Consider the following 21,920-nt stretch of genomic DNA (forward strand, 5'->3'; position numbering starts at 1 on the left):
TGAATGAGATTACATTAATTGTAATGTTATAATTAATTAAAGTAAAATTAAGAAGAAAGAAATAATGTGTGATGTCAAAATATGTAGAAATATTTATGAAAATTGATAAAGAAAACAATATAACTTTAACAATTGATAACAGTTTGGAAAAACACAAACATTTTTGATCCAGTTAATGGGCCATTTTCAGACATAACATAATGGAATAATTAGTACAGGATAGGAAATATAAGTGAATAACTGTGGGGAGATGGACTAATTTTTCACATCATGGTATACATCTTGTTGAGTAAGAGGACCTCTTGCTTTATCTCATCCACATTGTCTGCAAATGAGTGTTGGACAGAAGGAGATACAATTAACTGTCTGAAAATTTCATGAAAATGCAATAATTAGGTTCACTTTGGATAAATAAATATTAAAATTTGAAAGTAACAGGGTCAGGGAACCATGAAAACTTTTACTTTCAGAGAATTTGAGTTAAGAAAATTCACATTGGAGACATTAAATTTCTATGTTATTCCATTCAGACCTACTGAGTCCTTCATTTCTTTGAGTTAAATAAATATTCAAGTTCAAGACATTTGAGTTAGAGAAGTTTTACTGTATTTAAATATTGTATTGCATAAACTCAATAAAAACATATATATCTGCAGGAATTACAGAAAATGAGAAAACGACTTGATGATCCCAATATTATCTCTGGAGAAGTTGTAACAAATATGTTGCTGTTATACAGAGATATACAGGTAAAACTTTTTTTTTTTAAGTTAATGTAAACACAATTTATATTTAAAAATATATATTTGAATAAAAAATAAAAATTTGAGATACAAAATTGCATAGTCTGTTGTTTTTATAATTATCTATTTTTGTTATCCTTTAACAATATTCATGTTAAACTGGAGATATTTATTAGTTACAGAGATTAAAAATCAGATATGTATGGAACTATAGTACTTATACAAACAAATAACTAAAAGTAATGTTTTAATGAAGTTTAAACTATATTACATATTATAGTATTGTACTTTTTGGGACGGAAGCCCATTTTTAGAGTTAAGAACGTTTGGATAATAATGTTCTGAAAATATTTGGATGAGATGTTCTGAAAATATGAAGAATGAAATAAATTATAGTGAGTTTATGATACTGTAAAAATCATTTAAAATCTGAAATTATTTTTCAGGACTATGATGCAATGGTTACCCTTGTTGATGAACTGCAAACAATTCCAAATATAAAGTTTACTTTCACATTGCATATACAATTTCATTATGCATTTGCTCTTAACAGGTAAGAAAACCAATATTTCTTTCAAAATTTTTACTAAAAATAATTGTTTAATGGATTATGTAAATGTTTGAATTTCTTTGAAAATTTGATGACCACAAAATTCAGTGTTGAATTGTGGAAAACTTCAAACTTGAAAATACAGCTACAAGTATTTTTGTTCATACAACTGTCACGTTAATAAATATATAAATCAAACCAAATATATAATTGTTAATACAGGTTAATTATCTATGGTTATGTGGCTTTAATTAATATAAATCTGGAAATAGATGAAGATCTGGGTGATGTAACTGATATTGCATCTGCATAGTAAGCAGAAGACATGGGTTTGAGCCTTGGTTGATCATTTCTTTCAGATTATTCTCAATTATTTAAATAATTTAAATTTAATTTCTAATTATTAAAATATGGATAAAAGATGGCAGTCTAATTATATCGCTTTAGACAAATTATATAATTAATTAAATTAATAACCCAAATGTAACTCCATAAATCCAAATTTGATTTAATTAGACTGGATGAGTTCTTATGTATAAATTATTTTATTATGTACTTCACATAGACAATATCTTTAATAAAAGAAGTGTTTTGGTCAATCATTTGATAATTCTCAGCTTATAACAATTGAGGATGGTCAGATGATTTAAAACATTTATTTTTTTTAATTAAAACTGTTGGCTTTCTTAACTAAGCAGTTGTTTGATTTGTTTGTTTATAAACTCTGGTAATTTTTAACAATATACTTTAAGTAACAAGCATCATCTTGATCAAACAAAGTTGCATATGATTATAAAGTTGGGATTTTAAACTGTAGTTAATTCATTTGATCAATATGCATTTTTTATTTTGTGTAGAGAAACAGAAATATTTTTTACAATTAATTACTCACTAAATGTTAATTCTAATTGTATGTAAAATGAGAATGTTTGAGTAAATCTTAGTCCAAAATCACTTTCTTTTAATGTTTTACTTTTCATATTAAACAAATAACACCTAAATGTGAATTCCAGCATTTAATGAACAAATAAACTTTAATGTTCAAATGTTTTCGGCCATCTTTCAGAGGCCCTCATCAGGAAAGAATGCACAAAACAGAAAAACCAGTTCTATCCTTTTTATATTGTTTAAATCTTGCAAATTTGTGTAATATTAATACAGAGGGGTGTTGACAGAAGCAGTATAAAAAATATGAAAAAGTAAAAACCAGTTAATACAAGTACTTTTAATATTTGCTTACTTTTAATTAAGTTTTATGGTAAAAATTTTCTTTTGATAATTGTAGGAGGAAAAAAGAAGGTGATCAAGAAAAAGCTTTAGATGTTATTAATAAAGTATTGACCAAAAAAGAAAATCATCTTCCTGATATCTTATGCCTTTGCGGTCGTATTTATAAAGATAAATTTGTAGATTCAGATTATTCAGATAAAGAAAGCTTGGAAAATGCAATATATTGGTGAGTTAAATATTTTGCTATATATACCTTAATTTTAATTGTCATATTTTATTTATTATTGTGTATGTTTTTCAATTTTATCCAGGTACCGTAAAGGATTCGAAGTCAAACCGAATGAATATGCGGGAGTAAATTTAGCTACATTATTGGTTGTTGCCGGAAATGATCTCTCTAATTCTGTAGAACTGCAACAGATTGGAATGATGTTGAATCATTTGATCGGTCGTAAAGGTAGCTTATCATCTTTACAAGATTACTGGGATGTAGCTACGTTTTTTGAAATCAGTGTATTAGCTGAAGAGTACGTGAAAGCAATTCAAGCTGCAGAGTGCATGTTTAAATTGAAACCACCAAATTGGTAAAATGCTTATTACTAACAAATTTTATTTATTTATCAACAAAATTTTTTTTTTCAGAAAATGTAATTTTCTCTCTTCTATTAGAAGAAAATTTATAAAGATGTACAGTACTTATGTACTTACTTTATAGCAAAATGAACACATTTTATGATTCTGGACAAATACAGGAGTGAAGACATGTTCTTAGGTGAATGAGGTTCAAGAGAAACTAAAACAGTTTCGGGGAAATTGCAATAGAAAATTAATAATATGGCAATATTTACAAAACATCTCAGCTAAGCCTAGGCATTATTTGGGGAAATAGATTTGTTAACGTGCAAAAATCTTGCATTTTAAAAGTGAAATTGAAACATTGTTTACTTTGTTTCTGATCAGTTCAGCCACTTCTTACATAGCAGCCTACTTACATTGATTATGAATTTTCAGTAAGAATGAGTGAGTTTTGGTTGAGTCATGGTGTTGAATTTTATAAAAAAAACTGAGACTAAAACAGAGCTTTAAAAAGAACAAAAAAAAAAAATCTGCTTTTATTTCAAAATGCTGACACTATTTAATGGGTGCAATTTTATGTTGGCTTGAATTAAAATAAAAATTTGAATGAAATTATTTTAAAATAAATTATACCTAAGACACTTCAAGCACTTTCGTGTTGTGCATCTTAATTCATTCAATGATCCAAATAGAGGTAATCTCATAAAACATGGGAGTTTAGCTTCCTGTAAAATCTCATGTAGTCCAAAACTGTGTTATATGGACTAAATACCTGTATTTATCAGGGAATAGCTAACTTTTTGAAATGTTATCCTCTTTTGTCAAATTTAGAGAAATAATAGCAGTTCTAATTAACTGTCCAATCTTCATGGTCTGGATTGTTATTTCATTTAAATTAAATTTTTGGCAACACATAATATCAATACTTTCCACCTTTTTTTGAGGCAATCCAAAATTGTATCTTTTGATTCTAGAAAAAATTCTCTTTTGAGTGTGATTTTTGACTTTCATTAGCATAATTTAAGACTAGAATTTAGTTTATAAAAAGAAATTATTCCAGTATGATTCATAAGAACAAAGTTTAGTATGTAATTCTGCATATAATAAAAACAACTTTCTAAAAAGAATAACTTTTAAAAGTCCCAAACAGTTTGAAACCATGAAATCACATTTCATGGTTCCAACAAGCAGAAGTTCAGAACCCAGAATTTAACATGGAAATGTCTCAAACAAAATAAAGTGCTGAAATTTTCTTATATATATATATATATATATAAATCTACACTGTGATTTGCTAGCCATTATATATATGTAATTGCTAATAAATCAGCAGTCAGCAGCGTGGATTCACATTTCATTCAGCATTCAGCAGTCATTCAGCGTGGATTTTGATATTTCCATTTCAAAATAATAGCAAAATTGTTCTTGCATGTAAATTCAGAAACACTGAGTGCCAGTTCAGAAATAGTACTAGCATGAAACCACGTTGTAGAAGTTTGTATTATATGAGTGTTGCCATTATATGTTAAATTTTAAATTTGAAATAGTTTAATATCCAACTTATTATCATTTATAGGCCTATGTTAAAATGTAACTTTCCTATAATTGAACAATAATAATATACAAATGTCTTCACAGTTTTTTTTTTTAACTTTTAACAATACAAGTATATTTGTAATCTTTTATGATTATTATTGTTGAATTATCTGTATAAACAGTAAAATTGATTCTGATGTGTGGAATAAATGTAATCCAATAAGATTTTTATTAACTGAATTCTTTTCTAGAAACTTAATTAATATAATTTGCATCCATTTTGACTTTTTTTTCAAATAATTTAAATCTATATCTACATTAACAATACATAAGACATCATTTTATGGGAGTGTAAGTAAACCTGTCCTGTTTACATTTGTCATCTTAAACTTATACATCTTCCTTGCCAGTTTGTTATAATTGCCAATTGAATAAGTCATTTTTTAAACAAAATAAAAGCTTAATTTTATAAACATTGATAAATTGAAAGAAAATTAAATAGGTACAAAAATTTGAAACAAATACATTTTTTTTTTAAGAATAATAATCACAATGAAAAGTGTAAAATGTAAATATTAACTGCCTTACAGTGTTATGATGATGAAAGAAAGAAAAAATTACTTATAAATATTACTTTGGAGTTATTTCTTGAACATTTTTGATGATTGAACTTAATGAAAGTGCTTGAAAAATAAATCTATCTAATACTTTTGTCACTGAAACAAAAATGAAATATATTGTTTAATATTTCTTTTATCTCGTAATTTGACTAAGCATTGCTTTGTGAAATTGGAATAATTTGATCAGATTTTGTATCTTGAAGCAAAATTCTATGAATAAAATAAATAGTATTTTATTTTGTTTCCAAATTAACAGCCAGACTTTTACTATGATTGTAAATTACTTTAAAACAAAATAACAAAACTTTCAATTATTAAAATTAATTTTATTAAAAAATATTTATAATTTAATATTTGTTAAAATGAAATTGTAATACTGATTATGAAAAATTAAAAAGTTGGCTGTTGGTTATGAAGTTAAATATTCAATACAATCTCTCTCCCACTCACACTATAATTTTAGAAATCATCATGTAATTCTGATCAAAATTCCTCATTCCTTTTTAAAATACACTGCATTAAATTTATAAATATTCAAATTTTATTTTACTTTTTTTAATACTTAATTGAATTATTTAATGTTTAAATTTATTTCTGTTATAGGTATTTGAAATCAACTATTGGCAATCTTCAGCTAATCAATTTATTCAGGAAAAAGACTGATGCAGCAAAATTGAAGCCTGAAGAACAGGTAATAGTCGAACGATTTAAGTTTTGAATTTGATTTATTATATTTTTCTTTTATTTAAATGTTATATTTTTTAATAACTGAATGACATGCAATTTATCTCTGTAGTATCCAGCTAAGATTATTAAACTACACTAATATACTTCAGTAACATTTTTTTATTTATGAATCTGTAATTTAAAAATTGATTTAAAAAATTGTTTTTTAAAATTTGAATGCAAATTGCAATTATCTTAATATTTTTTTAAGTATTGGTGGTTACAATTACATTTTTTGTTTACTCCGTAGGTAAAAACAAAATGTAATTGTAACTCTGTAGTCGGATCTAATGAATGGACGACAGTAAAATTTGAAAGCTGTCTTCTTGAGAATATTTAAAGAGCAATTTTTCAAACAAAATTTTCTTAATTTGAATGATAGGAAAAAAATAACAGTATTTCTTCCTTCTATAAATACACTATAGACATGATTGACTTCTAGTTTATTTTATTAAAAAATATTCTTATTTCAGTTGGTAAGTATTAAGAAACTTCACTGAATAATTAGATATTATAATCATATTGGCTGTATTTTCTTGGTAGTAAAACTCTGTTATCAGAATGTAACAATGTAGTAGCAACTATTCTTAGTATATCAGTACTTTGGAGAATTACTACTGTTGTAATAATTACTCTGAATTATTGTGGTAAGATATGTTACTTTCATATTATATACTGCTTTTTTAAATCTCTATTACTGAAATTTGGTTTTTTCCCTCTCTTTATAAGATGCTTTTTGCATTTTATAGAGAATAAATATTTAAATTTCATTGTGATCTTATTAGGTCTCATTTCAGTTGTGGTTAAACAATTACGGCCATTCAGTAATTTTTATGTATTTTTATTGGTAATCTCTTTAATTTTGTAAAATCCATAATTATGGTATAGAAAATTTAATTTCTGAATTTCAGAGTATTGTTTTCACTCTTAGTTTAGTATAATATAGTCGTGAACAAAACCAAGTAATCAGATTTGCTATTAATTATTCAATTGAAAGAATCTCTTTAGTTAATTTTTACTTGTAATGCTCTTCAAACAATAAAATAATAATGAGGAGAAAATTAACAATTATACGAATAAAACTGCAATTGCAGTATAAGCATAAATGATTATCACAAGAACAAAAGAAATGCATATGATAATATGTGATTCACTGGCAGTAAAAGCACCAATGGGAATATACAAAATAATATTTACATATGTGCACTACAATTTTCTAAATATCATACAATAGGGTTGTGTTGGAAAAAGTGAAATACTGAATAATCCAAATTTTATTATTATGTTTGTTAAAAGTTGTATACTTTTATATAGAGATAAATTAGGGTACTTTAAATCCCCCAGTAGATGCCAAGTCTTCTATAAACACCAGCTTATTTAGTTTAAGTTGCTAAATAGACACCGGGTTTCCAATAGACACTGGGATTGTTAAATCATATGCACAGCTCAAGAAAATTAAGAGTTGATTGAAATGGGAACCAAGAGGAATATGTAACATATGTATATGCAAAATAACACTCTAGAGAAACAGCAGTGTAGAAATGCAAGCAAATTCATGAATGGAGGAATAAGCATGACACACTTCAAGCTATCGAGAATAACAATGAAGCAAGGAGGATGGCTCAAGAAGATTGACAAAGAATTAAAAGAAAAGGTTCTGCAGTGGATCTATGAGCAGTGTGAGAAAAATAATCATGTCTCCAATGGACAAGGCAAGATAAATCTTCACACAGGTAGATGAAAGTGATAAAATGCAGCGTTCACAGCTAGAAAGAGGATGGCTAGAAAAATTCATAAAACTCGAATACAGTAATATAGTAACGTTCTGTTTTTGGTAGTAATGTTGTTGTGTAGTAGTGTGCTTTTCTATTATATGAAAAGGAAAAGTTTTTGTTTTCATTATTTGGGAGAGAGAATTAGTGGAGGAACATGGAGGTGGTGGTGGAAAGGAGACTAAACCATGTTTCTTTTTTTAGATCACTAATTTGGATACAAAATTCTGTGAGAATGGAATAGATGGCAAGTCTTCAACAAAGGCTGGGTCTTTTATATATGCTTGGGGCTAAGTATATTCAGGCCAATACATGCCTGGGCATCTATTAGAGGATTTATGGTACATTTGTGGAGTCAAACGAGTTAAATGAGAACTATGTCATCATTATTCTAATTTATTCTTATGTTATTTTTACACCAGACATTTTGACCAATTCAGTTATAACAAAATGGTTATTTCTAAAATCAAAGTTGTGAATATTGCTAGTGCAGTCTTATACAAAATATTTTTTCAGATTGCTTCACATGGTTAGTTATTTGCCATGTAGCTTTTAACTCATAATTTATACATTTGAGTGAATTTAGAAACATCAGTATTACCAGATGCCATTTTTTTCATAGTGTAAACTAACTTATTCCTTTGTGAATTTTATTAGAGTTTCATTTGAAATGTCATCAGTTTAGAGCATGTGCATTGAGCTGAATTAGTATTTTATGACTGACTTATTAGTTATTCATTTTACTAGTTTGACTTTACAAACATACCCTCAGGGTCGATTTACACAGGACAGTGACGTGCCGGCACAGTGCAGTAAGCGTCGATAAATATCACACATAGCCAATCAGAATTTTATGTACGACACTTGTATAATTGACAGAATACAGATCGCGTGTCTTAGGTGAAACCCTGATTTGCTCTGTGTGATATTTATCGATGTTTATGCACCAAACGGTCACTGTGCCGGCACGTCACTGTTGTGTGTAAATCGACCCTTAATGTGTAATAAAAATAAAGCTTGCTATCAATCTTAAACTTTCAAATATCACAATTTTGTTAAAGTACTTAATTTTAGTACTTAAAGTACTATGCTTTTTGCTGTAATTGCAAAATAAATGGCATTTAGCAATTATGGTTATAAAATAACTAGAATTTTCTCTTTTGCTCTTTAATTCATACAATTAAAAATTATTTTATTCTAATTCTATTTTAAAAATCATAATCATAATTTTATAATTATCTGAGAAGGTTTTTATAAAGTGTTCTGTTATAACTTCACATTTTTTGTTTAAAAAATTTGTTCTTCCTCCAATTTGTGTTGCATAAATATGAAAAATTATATGGTATGAAGTTATTTGTAATGAATATGCAAAAATTATTATTATTGTGTTTTTGTGAAAGACAAAATAAGTTAAACAAACACTCAACATTATTAAATATATGAAAATATTTGAAATCTTTTCAGCGGCAGAAGAAATAAATTGAATTATTCATATAAGAAATAAATCTTAAAAGAAATTTAAAATGATAATAAATTTCAACACGATTTTTTAATCATTACTTCATATATAATATTTTTTTCAATTGAATAATTTAAAATTATATTTTAAAATATTATAGTTATTCAAGTTATAAATATACTTGTAATGATTTTATATTGTAAAACAAAATGTGAAAGTAAGCAGAATGAATAAACAAAAACACTACTGAAAATGGCCAAAGTTTAGGCCAAAAACATTTAATTTTAAATAAGTTATTTGATAACCTCAAAAAAGTAGTGGCTTTGTTTATTAATTAAGTTATACTGCCAAATTTTGTTTGATTTTTCTGAAAGTAAGCATTAAATAAATATTTTTCAGGTTTTCAATTTTTGGGTAGATTATTTTCAAGATGCAACACTTGATGATGTATCAGACATAATTAGGTTTCCAGTAAGTATTAAACAAAATTATGCTATTATAATATATTAGTTCACAAAACATTTGTGCTTTTCTATTGTAATTCACTAATATAATGAAAAAAATTATGAATATGTGAAAGGAAAACCTGTTGAATTTCAGCAGGTTTTCTTCAAATGAAAAGCTTCTTTGTGTGTTCTGTTTTCACACACATGGATGTGACAGTGTCTTTTCTTTATATTATTGTTATAATTTTTATTATTGAACATAAAGACAAAAACTACCGTATTAGCCCGAATATAACGCGACCCCGAATTTAACGCGACTCCGAAATTTTCATAAAGATATTTAGAAAAAAAATAATAATACTCATAAAAGAATTCAAAGAAAGTAAAATTCAATCAGATAAGCATTTATTTAGGTAATTATAGCTAATAATACAGGCAAAATTCATGTCAATAAAATTAAGTAATGTAAAACAAAATTAATATTACGTAAGTAACAACAAAAAACGGAAATGTTTATTCAGAATCAGAACTGTTTTCAGAATGAGAACTCATTGATGTCACATCGGTATCATCAGTATTTTTATTCTTGTTTTCAGTCTCCCACAAAATGTCATCTTCCGTCCCATTTAAATCATCGGAAATGCAGCATTTCTTGAAACCTTTAACTATCGATTCAGGTTCGATCTTCTGCCAGGCAGTGGCAATCCATTCTCCTAAAAGAGAGACTGAGGTTTTTTTATTTTTCCTGAAGGTGTCAATGGATGATTGCCTGATAATAGCCAATTGTTGTATTCTTTTTGAAAATTCTCTTTAAATGGTTTATTAACCACCACATTCAAGACTTGAAACTGAGAAGTTATACCACCCGGTATTATTACAAGATTGGAATCCAATGCCTCAATTTTTTCCTTAACACTTGTCGTAAGGTGGCCTCGAAATGCATCAAGGACTAGCATGGAGCGGGAGTTTCTCAGAGAACCTGGCCGTTTCCCCCATATCACATTCAACCAGTCTAATACCAACTCCTCTGTCATCTAACCTTTTTCTTGGACCCGAAAAACAATTCCTGGACACAGCTTTTCTTTGGGCATTGTTTTACGTTTCAATATAATGTAAGGTCGAAGCTTTTGTCCGTCAGTAGTAACAGCAAGCATAACAGTAATTCTGGAGTTTTCATAACCAGCTGACTTCAATAAGACCGTTTTTTCACCTTTCTTACTTACCGTAAGGTTGGAAGGCATGTCAAAATAGACTGGTGTTTGGTCTGCATTTCCCATATTTTCAAGACTGTAGTTGTGTTTTTTGCGTAATGATATAACATGGCGCTGATAAGCCAACAATTTTTCATTAAAGTTGTCAGGAAGTTTTTGCGTGAGAGTTGTCCGCCGTTGTAGTGATAAACCGTTCCTTTTCATCATTCTTCTACACCAACTCATACTTGCCTTAAAGTCCTTTCTAGGAATGTTTAAATTAGCAGCCTCTTCTAACGCTTTAAATCTTATGACTTCACGGGATATTGGGCACCCTTCATTTCGCTTTTATATTACAAATTTTAACACTCGCTGCTCAACTTCATTAAACCTTCCTTTTTTAGGTCCACTAAAAGATTTTCTTGAAGAATTTGCATTCTTATATTTTCTTAAATCTTTTCTCCATAGACGGATGTTTACTTCTGGAACTTCGTATTTCCTCGAAGCTCTCAAGTTGTTCGTTCTTTGTCTCATTTGCAACCATAATTTTAAAATTCATATCGTAGGTTCTCCTGGTACCTTTATTTATTTGACTCTTTGAAGAGCCTTTTTCTCAACACTACCTTTATTACTCACACTCATTTTTTATGGGCAATAAAGAAAATAGTAAAGTAACCGTCTCTAGTCACTAGAGCAAAAAACAAATGAAACAAAACAATTGCGTGCGATGTTAACGAGTGGAGACATAGCCTTACTATAGTAGCGCTATGCAAACAAAAGCGCAGGCCTACTAACTAGATCACATGGTTGTTTTCAAGTGGTTGGTAAAGCTAGGAATTGGTTGGACGTTCAGTCGTGTTTCAACCTCTGTAGGAAAATGTCCTTGTTTATATTACATTCCATTACTTAAACCCCGAATTTAGCACGAGTCGACTTTTTAGCGGAAAATAAATGGTCAAAAAATATCGCGTTATATTTGGGCTAATACGGTAATAAAGTTCAGAATTATACAAAATGAACCACAACCATAACTTTACACTTCACTATATTGAAATATGAAGATCAAACTACAGTTTAAACAATCTTCTCTCATATGGCCATCTGCCATTTCTCCCGTGTCCCAATCTATAATAATCCGTATAATGAAGCTGTTATTTAACTTGTCTACATTTAATGTTTTAATATAATTACATATGATTTGTAAGCATAGTTATAAATTCAGTTGTTATCTTAGAAAGCTGTATTAGGGATGCTAACGAATGGCTCGACGTAGACACGCGAGTGTCCACAGAAAATTTTCCAGGGGAACAAAGCTTGGAGGCATATAGTTAAATCAATAAATTTCTATTTAATTAATTTGTTTGTTTTATCCACAGATAGATTATAGATTACAGTATTACATCAGTGCAAAAAGACTGTCCCACGGTCAAGTGTACAAGGTTACACATCTCAATCACTTTTATGATTATGATTTGTGGAATTTTTTACTTGATCTTAGGGAAGGCAAGTAAAAAAAGTATCTTAAGTTGTCCTGTTTACCTCATTTTCCCATGCATAGATATGAGAAACATATCTGTACAGCAAATTCATTATATATGCACAAAGCTTTGATCTATGATGATGCTATGCTGCAAAGAAGTTGTTGCTGCTTGTTTGACAAGTATTTTTTCCGATTTTTGTTGAACATTGTTGAATTTGTTGCTTATTTTTCACATTTTGGACTATTGAGTGAATTAAGTGATATTGTAAATTATAACACAAATGTTGTTTACTACTATATCTTATTGATCTAATTAAGGATGTTTAAACTTGAACCTAATATTTGAGATATTCAAATGTTGTCAAAGTATATTTGAATGAACTTCAATTGAATTCCATTCATTGAATATTCAAAACATTTGAATATTGTCCTTCTATTTCAGTAGATTTGTTTCAAATTTAAACATATTTAAAACAGATTGGCAAATTTGTGAATAATAATAGAATTTGTAGGTAGCCAGCTCAACCTTCCTTGTTCTCTGCATGAGGACCAACAGTTTCACCCATGCTCTTTTGCTTAATTTAATTTCCTGGTTTCTTTGCTCGCTTCACTCAATCTCACTCCAGGGGGCAACCGAGTGTCCTCATTCTTATTGCTCAACTCGGCTTCACTTCCTTCACTCGTCCCTTGTGAAGGACACCCAAACTCTTTTCCTTTCCTTCCTTTGCTCAACCCACTTGCTTGCACTATCTGTGGAATGTGGTGCAATTCCCCATTGATTCAGTTCATTTGCCCCAGGGCTTCACTCAATTGTTTTCAATATAGAGTATTCATAACAAGATTTATTACGCCTAAAGGTTATGGATTTGGAGGAAGACTTTGAATCGTTTTGTTCTTGTTTGATAAAGTCTTGGTAGCTTAATCATGTCAAGGTCATCAATATTCTTATGTATTTAATAATTTTTCTTTGTTTTTTTAAAATAGTGTAATTATGATAAGTATTTTTCAGTTTACTGTAATTTGTTTCACATTGTAATTAAAAATTATGGACAGAACTATATGTTAATTTTAATTAATATCGATCACAAAATTTATAAAAATGATGATAAAAATGCATTAAAATAAAGATTATTGCATGACACATCTATTTAAAAAAAAATAAAGTTTTGACAAATAGTATTTAATTTTTTTTATTAAGTACTAGAAATTCTTAAGAGGTCATGTACTATTGAAAATAGCAGGAATAAAAAATTCTTGTTTGAGCCATTAAAAGGATTAAGGTAGTTAATTTCAAAGATGGATGTACATTGTCAGCAGTTTGGAAGTGGGTATTAGAAAATGAATGTGCAGAAGCAGGAACTGTAGTGGAGAATTGAGTAGCATCCGACATTGAGAATGAGGGGAGGGATTAATTTGGCATGTTAAAAAAAGAAAATTTTTTTGGTTAAAGAAAAACAGCCTGGAAGATGGTGTTAATTTCAGATTTTAATATCAGATCAGAGTTTGTTCATTCCACTGATTTTGGAATTCAATGGAATTTAGAATCAGGAATTTAAAATTTCAGGATTTTTAGGTTTATTTCTTCTGACGGACAGTTTTGTTCGTTTTCCTCTAATGATGAGATAGGAGGCTCAAAAGTATTTGGGATGCTGAGTAGGGTTTTCTGTTTATTTTTTCATTTAAATTGGTATTTAAGGTATTAACAGAATATGCTAAAAGAATTATCATTATCTTTCAGATTTGTTAAAAATAAAAATAGAATAAAATAAGTATATTTTTAAAAATAAGTGAGATATGTTCTTGAACTTAAGATATGAACAAAAATAGATTATATATGAGTTTTTTTATTTATTTATAAATTAATATTACAAATTTAATGATAAATGATATGTATTAATCAATGGTATTATTTCTTCATTAATTTAGATTTTGATATCGGAACCTACAGAAATTTATATGCCAAGCTACGTTACGGTAAATATGGGAGCCGACGTGAAGTCGATACAAATTTATAATATTTGTATCGAAACACTTAAAGGAAAATGTCATAATCTTCATGAATGGATTTTCCAAGCTTCTTCTATTAAAAGTGTCAGGTAAAAGATATTATCATCATTATGATTTTATTAATTACAAAATTTAAATTTCAAGATGAAGATTGTCTTGAAACTTAGTCTTAAATATTTAAGCTTTTGGAGGAAAGCCATTAGATTTATTTATAATAATCTATTTTAAACTAAAAAACTTTAAATGTTTTAAATGCATAAATACTTTTCATCAGACACAAGCAAGTTTTTAACATCTTGTTATTGTATCATTGAATTTGTGAAATTATTAAATTCAAAGGAGAAATATTTGTAATTTTGATTATTCTGTTTTGCTGATGTAATAATCTCATTGATTAAATTAAATATTGCAAATTTAAAATTAAGGTATATTTAAAGTATTATGTAAAGAATAACTTAGACATAACTTATGTTATTTTAATAAATTTTATGTATATTTAATAGTGTTTTGTTTTATCACTTTCCTTATTATCCCCTGCATATTTGACTGTAAGAAATACTATATTTAAAATGTCATGTTATTTTTTGTTTTGCTATCATGTAATATTATATGATTAGGAATGTGTATCCAGGAACTATTTATAAATTTATGAAGTTAAATTTAAAGGAAATTTGACAATTTACTGTACAATTTGCTTAGTGATTGTTTTTCAGAAACTAGAAATGGTCTACTACAGGCCTGGCAAGCTTATAGTGGGGATTGATTAACTTTCACGAGTCAAAAGCACTGATGATCTATTCCATATTTTTGTTCTGTGAAAACTTAATAATCCACCCTAATGAAATTATTCAGCAGAACCATAGTTTAATTACTGTGCAATACATAACTCTATTTCAAGTTAACTCTGTTTATTAAAGACACCAAGGTATAAATTAAATGACATCATTTATTTTTTACTACAACAAAATAATAACAAATCTTTCTGCCACAGAAATTATAAGTTTTGCTTCTCTTTGGCACATTCATTTTGCACTAACTGAATTGTTTATGGTATAATAAAACATTTTCTAAAATAACAACATGCCTGGCTAGCAATGATCACCAACACAAAGGATGCTTTTTCTTGTTTATTTCATAGATCACAGTGTTACCAACCCGTAAAGAATAGTTAAAAGATTTCTCTGTGAAAAGTCTGGATTTAATTTTCTCATTCGGCTGCAATTTGAATTAAATTGTAGACCTATGAATTCCCACTGTTGTCCATTATCTGTGTTTCCCTAATCTCAAGAACAGAGTTAGATAGATGAAAGACGAGACCAGATATGGAAATCTTAGGGGCAGGAGGCCCTGGTTAACTATATACATACTTCTGATGCAAACTCGCAAGTCACATTATTTCAATTAAAAACTTTTCCACAAAAGGTGTTAGATAGATGACTGGCACAATTCTATTGTTAAAGGAAAAGTATGGTGTACAGGGGCAAGCCACTACTAATTTGAGGTGGGGAGCATATATTTTAAGTTAAATAAATGAAAAATATGATTAAAAATTGCAGACTGGCATTGTGACAATGTCTCAATTGCTCGTTAAAATTACAAATGTGTTTTCATGTTTTAATTAACCATATTATCTGCAATTGACCAAAAATCATGTAAACTTGACTGGTCAATTACAATTGACTTGTTGGCCATGCTTGGTTTATTGTGTATTTTTATGTACAGGGTAGTTATAATTAAAGTTGCCCTACTCAGACCTGTATAGAGCCCATTCTCTTTGTTGTATTTTGATGAAACTTGGTATATATGTTATATGGACCATGGGGAAATGGAAAATGCAAAAAAAATAATTAGTTCAAATTTCTACCACTACTACTATCACTGCAATTTCGAAAAAATGGTGCCTGAAGAACAAGAAACACGAAATGGAAACGTGCAAAAGGTTTTTATTTACAACATTTGTTCAATGCGCAATCCATTTGCATTAATCACATGTTCAAAGTGCCTTACAGCGTGTTTGATAGTAGCCCGATAGGTTTCTTGAGAAATTGCAGCAATATGGCATGTTATGTTTGCTTTCGATTCAAGCAGAGTTCATATGCCTCCTCTATAGACACGATCTTTCAGATATCTCTCCAACTATACGGACTCTGCCTGAATTAAAAGCAAGCATAATACACCATATTGCTGCAATTTCTCAAGAAACCTATCGAGCTACTGTCAAACATGCTGTAAGGTGCTTTGAACATGTGATTGATGCAAGTGTGGATTGCACATTGAACAAATGTGAATAAAAACCTTTTGTGTGTTTCAGCTTTGTGTTTCTTGTTCTTCATGTGCCATTTTTTTACCTAGTGGTAGAAATTTGAACTAATTATGTTTTTGCATTTTCCTTTACCCCATGGTCCATATAACATGTATTTTGATGAAACTTGGTATATATCAAAGAGAATGGGCTCTATACAGGTCTCAGTAGGGCAACTTTAATTCTAACCACCCTGTAGAACAAAAATTGACATTGCAAAAGATTGTATTCTTTTTTTTGTGTTTTTGAATACGAGTTGAAAATAGCTAAATTTTTAGCTGAAGAAATGTCACAAATCATCTTACAGAAATAACTATTTTAAGAATTTTTATCTTAAAAATATATATACATAAAAAATAGGTCTGACATCATGTTTTGAATTACTTATTTTATCAAAAATTGAAGTAAGTAATACTGTTTTCATATTTATCACTTGAAAGTTGTTTACATGAATTGAATTCATTTTATTTTAATATAGTCTAAACAGATGTTAATATATATTTTTTCAATATATACATTATCACAGTTTAATTTTGTTTTATTAATTTTTAAAAAGTACATAAATAAACTCAACTGCAACAAATATATTCCGAATAATATATGTAAGGTATAAAATAAATTTTATGTAACAAAGATCTTATTATTATTAATTTAATATTGAAAGTATGAGTATATTCATTAATATACTCTTTAAACTAGGAATTCACAAATGCAGCCACCTTAAATCTTTTGTACATCCACTGAGTCAATTCTGCATGATTGTTTAATCCAGATAGCCAAGTTTATAATTTTTCACTCGGTAACTATTATTAAATCCTAAATGCAAAGGATTGCTGATGCTATTGCAAGAGATCCTTATTATGTTTTGTACAGTTGTGACCAAAAATTATTATTTTTTTGTAGCTTTGTGGATGGCTATGCAAAGTTGTGTTCTGAGAACCCTGCTCTAAACTGCGCTTGTATGTGTATCAAACAGGTGTATACTTTTTATGTATTAGTTACAGTTATATTTATTTGTAATTTCTATTTTCTTAAAAGTGAATATCTCTGGAAAGTTCATTGAATTGCTTTTCATGTAGTGACATTGTGGTCAGTCCTTAAATTAATATGAGAACAAAAGTAAATAATAGTAATTTTAAATTATTCTTCATAAATTATTTTAAGTTACAATGTTTTTTAAAAAAGAAGTCTATATCTTAATTTTTTTTTCAGTTTATACAAAAGAGATGAAAGATGTTTGTTTCTTTATGTTCATCAAAATTCGGATGATTTTCAAATGTTCTTTCCTTCCGAGCTGTTGAGAAATAAATTTCACAAACTTTTATTAGAAATGACGGCTGACCAAGAAGGAATGGTTACAGATTTAGATACGGATATTACCAATGGTCCTATACAGGTAAAATTAAAAATTTTACTCATTAATTGTTCACTTGAAAATTACATTTTTTTATTGATTCATTAGATAAAAATTTGTTTTAAATTTAGCTAATATATGAATAATGAATGAAATGTACATAACTTGTAACTAACATTATATGAATATTAGTTTTGCAATTGAATACAGAAACTGTTAGATAAGTCTAGATTATAGACTCTAGAATTTGTATAATTTTATATAGAGCTTTACACAGTTGCTCATTTTTTAATACATTACATTGGTCTTGGGTGGTCTATATTTAAATAAACCTTATGGTTTACCCACAGTTTTGGAATTGACATCTAAATAAATAAATAATGTACTAAATTTTCATTGTTTTATGAGTTTCTGATACAGATTGAAGTATTGAGTTGATTTAAATCTATATATCAGGCATGGGCAAATGTAGCTCACTTTGAGTTACGTGCGACTCTTGCTGAAAGTGTTAATTTCTGTTTTTTATTAATATTTTTACAATTTTATTTTTATAATTTTGTGAAAATATGTTTATTAAAAAAATTCAATATTTGTTTTATATTATATTTATATTATATAATAAAATCGCGCACTTTACCATACTATCCACCACGACAGTACAGAATTGCGGCTCCCGTGCATTTTGCAAAACCTACATTGCGGCTCCCACTGAACTCTTGCTTGCCCACCCCTGCTATATATGTTATAAAATTTGTAATTTTATAAAAAAAAATGTCTTGATAAATTTGAAATTAAAACATTTTTTCAGAATATAGTATCACAGACATTTTAGTTAATTAATACAGTACAATCTCAATAATCTGACTGTTTGCTAGTTTGACATGTCCAGTAATCTGACACTATTGGACTCTCAAGTGTTACTGGTATCTTTGCCAAGTTTCTATTACCTCAATTTTCAATTCCCACTAAACATTGCATGATATTGTCCTGGAGATTGGGCCACAATATTAAAGATTGTTAGGCATGTCATCTTAAACTGCTTGAAAAAGGTACAGTATTTATAACAAAATACAGTACAAGCAAAAATCATTTCCTTGAAATTTTTTACAAAAAGTATTGTACTTTACACTTAATTTTCCAGAGTCATTTTAATTTCCTATTAAATTTAATGGAAATCCACCAACTTGGTAATGTCAATTATTGGCAATGGCAGCATTTTTGGATATTTTAATCAATGTTCAACTTGTATTTTCTGCATCATGATTCATAGTGAATGAATGTTCTTGGACTCTACTCAAATTTGTTTGTGCCATTGAATTCACCTTGCTTCCAATAATCTGGAATCTTTTTAATTCAACCCTGTTTCAACCCCATATATGTTGGATTATCAATATTGTACTGTATATGCCAAAGCATTAAACATTTGCTTATATAATTTATGTAACTAATTTGTAACTAATACATATATAATTTATTTGTCTATCCTATTTTTGAACTGTAGCAAGAATATGAATACACTGATTAATGTAGTACAGCAGTTCCAAGACTGTTGAGAGTTATGGACTACTTTAAAAATCAAAACATGCATGCGACACAACTATGTATGAACATGTATTAATGCATAAGGCTAGTAGCGTAGCGAGGGGGGGTGCAAGGGGGGGTATCATGCACCGGGCACCATTCACAGAGGGGTGCCCAAATGGTCTCCAAGACAAACTAAACGTGTTTCTGGAAGGGAGAGGAGGCGCCAATAAAGTGTCGGGCGCAAGTTATGTTCACTACGCTACTGCATAAGGCCATAGTGTTCTAGCTATTTTCTGTTAACTGAGAGCATAAGTGATTCATACATGAAAAGTGTAAACACATTAGTGGTGGGGCTGAAGGCATACTGAGGGAAACAACTTGTGGACAAACTAACTATATTAACAATATTTTTCTAAATATATATATACATTCATTCTAACTATTAGGTATTTAATTTTGAAGGTATTTCTTGAATTTCTCTTAATGTGAGTTTTTTTAATGGGATTACTCAGAAAAAATGTATTCATGCATAATAATTTTTCAATAAAATGTTATTCAATAACATATTTTATAAATTCAGATTTTTTATTTAAAATTTTTAGCTTTTAATGTTAATATATTTAATAATAATTAATTTTTAATTGTAAGTATTAGTTTAAAAGAAATGTTAAATTTAATTTCAGTTTGAATATGAGGTAGATGAACAAAATAAGAAGATTTTGTTAGGAAAGGGAACTTACGGTTCCGTTTATGCAGCTCGTGATCTTAATACTCAAATAAAAGTTGCCGTGAAGGAAATTTTAGAGAAAAATATTGGGTGAGTAATATTTTGTACAAAGATTTTAAACTAAACAATTTCTAATCAAAATTGAATAAAGTTGGTGATTGTCTAATATCACATTCAGAGCTACAAAATTTCTTTCACTAAAACTTAAACAAATATAAGATTCAAGTTACATTTAATTGAGATTGAAGAAGTTTTCCAAACTAAAAGAATTTTTAAAAAACGTAGTGAAATTTAAAATAAATCCATATAAAAAGTAATCTTTCTTATTCACTTTGTCCAAGAAACAGTACAATAATGATGGTACGAAGATTGTGGAGTTGGATTTTGGCTAAAATTGGCATAGGTAAAAATGTACAGACTCCAAGAAAACAGTATTTTCTTAATATGTTATAACACTTTAGTGTCATAGTATTGTCTTAGTGTCAAATGTAGAGTTTTTTTTTTTTTAATATTACTATTATAATGAGATGTTGAATTTTCATTATTGTAATGTCACTTATTATTATATTAATAACAACATTATCAAATAATATTATTTTTATGTAAGTAGAATGAAGATGTATAACATTAAAAACCATATGATTAACTGGTCATACATTATAGTTGTTTTGAATTATTCTTGAACCGTTAAAAAATTAAAGTAAAAAATTTTATTTAATTATAGAGTTGTGCAGCCATTACACGAAGAAATAAAGCTTCATTCTCAACTTAGGCATCGAAACATTGTTCAATATTTAGGGTCAGTTAGTGAAGATGGTTACTTTAAGATCTTCATGGAACAAGTTCCAGGAGGTAATAAAATTTTAGTTAATTATATATTCTTTTTATGGTCATATTTGTTTATTATTGAAAATATTATATGCACAGAGTATAAACTTTTCATAACATATTTTTAATTATAACATCATACACAACTATATAAAACAGAAAAATTAATAAACAGAACTTTAATAATCAAAAACTAACGTTTTTGATCATTTTTAATGTTCTTTATTAGATTAACATTGTTTACGACAAAAATGGACTGTATACAAGCACACACAATAATTGCACTATTAAAACAACTTTATTACTTACAACAATCCAAAACACTGCGATAATACTGCCCGGACTCCTCTCGAATCCGTTCCACAGCCAAGATGGCGTCCACGCTCCCAGGAACAACCAAAAAATGCATGAAACAAAAAAGCACCCTCTCACAACATTAAAGTTTTCCAAAATAAATAATAAAAAATAATTTAAACAAACATTCTAATGTCAAATATTTTTAAAATATATAATGGGAATAGAACAAATACATAAAAGCTCATGTATTCCAAGTCATAGGACATTTTATCATCCTTGATAGGTATCGTGAGAATTCTTAACATGTCCATGTTCACTGGGTGTTTGTCATTATGAAATAGTTTGTAGACTGTGGTGTTTCTCTGTAAAATATCCGTCTATCAGTAGAACTCCCTATTTCCTTACAAATATTATGTAGGGAATGGTGTAACTACTCATTTGGTAACCACCAATGGTGTCATTATCTCTATAGTGTTGTGAATAGGGGTGTCCTGATGGTTGTTAATCAAAGATTGAATGATTTTAGAGTTATAGTTTCTGATTAACAATCATT

At 28.3% G+C, this 21,920-nt stretch overlaps 1 protein-coding gene across 4 annotated transcripts in view; it reads left to right on the forward strand.

The window, feature by feature from the left end:
* Positions 1 to 21,920, forward strand: part of Ask1 (apoptotic signal-regulating kinase 1) — a 91,763-nt gene that overhangs the window by 27,490 nt on the left and 42,353 nt on the right. For all 4 annotated transcript variants that reach the window (XM_067268929.1, XM_067268926.1, XM_067268941.1 and 1 more), the window contains 10 exons: positions 657 to 749; positions 1,190 to 1,296; positions 2,579 to 2,749; positions 2,835 to 3,107; positions 5,859 to 5,946; positions 9,612 to 9,683; positions 14,255 to 14,424; positions 17,850 to 18,033; positions 20,199 to 20,332; positions 20,967 to 21,094. In XM_067268929.1, coding sequence (XP_067125030.1) covers positions 657 to 749; positions 1,190 to 1,296; positions 2,579 to 2,749; positions 2,835 to 3,107; positions 5,859 to 5,946; positions 9,612 to 9,683; positions 14,255 to 14,424; positions 17,850 to 18,033; positions 20,199 to 20,332; positions 20,967 to 21,094 — 1,420 coding nt within the window. The remainder of the gene's footprint in view (positions 1 to 656; positions 750 to 1,189; positions 1,297 to 2,578; positions 2,750 to 2,834; positions 3,108 to 5,858; positions 5,947 to 9,611; positions 9,684 to 14,254; positions 14,425 to 17,849; positions 18,034 to 20,198; positions 20,333 to 20,966; positions 21,095 to 21,920) is intronic.

The sequence above is a fragment of the Centruroides vittatus genome, unplaced genomic scaffold, assembly GCF_030686945.1.
Source record: "Centruroides vittatus isolate TY-2023 unplaced genomic scaffold, ASM3068694v2 contig_1078, whole genome shotgun sequence".
Classification (NCBI taxonomy): domain Eukaryota; kingdom Metazoa; phylum Arthropoda; class Arachnida; order Scorpiones; family Buthidae; genus Centruroides; species Centruroides vittatus.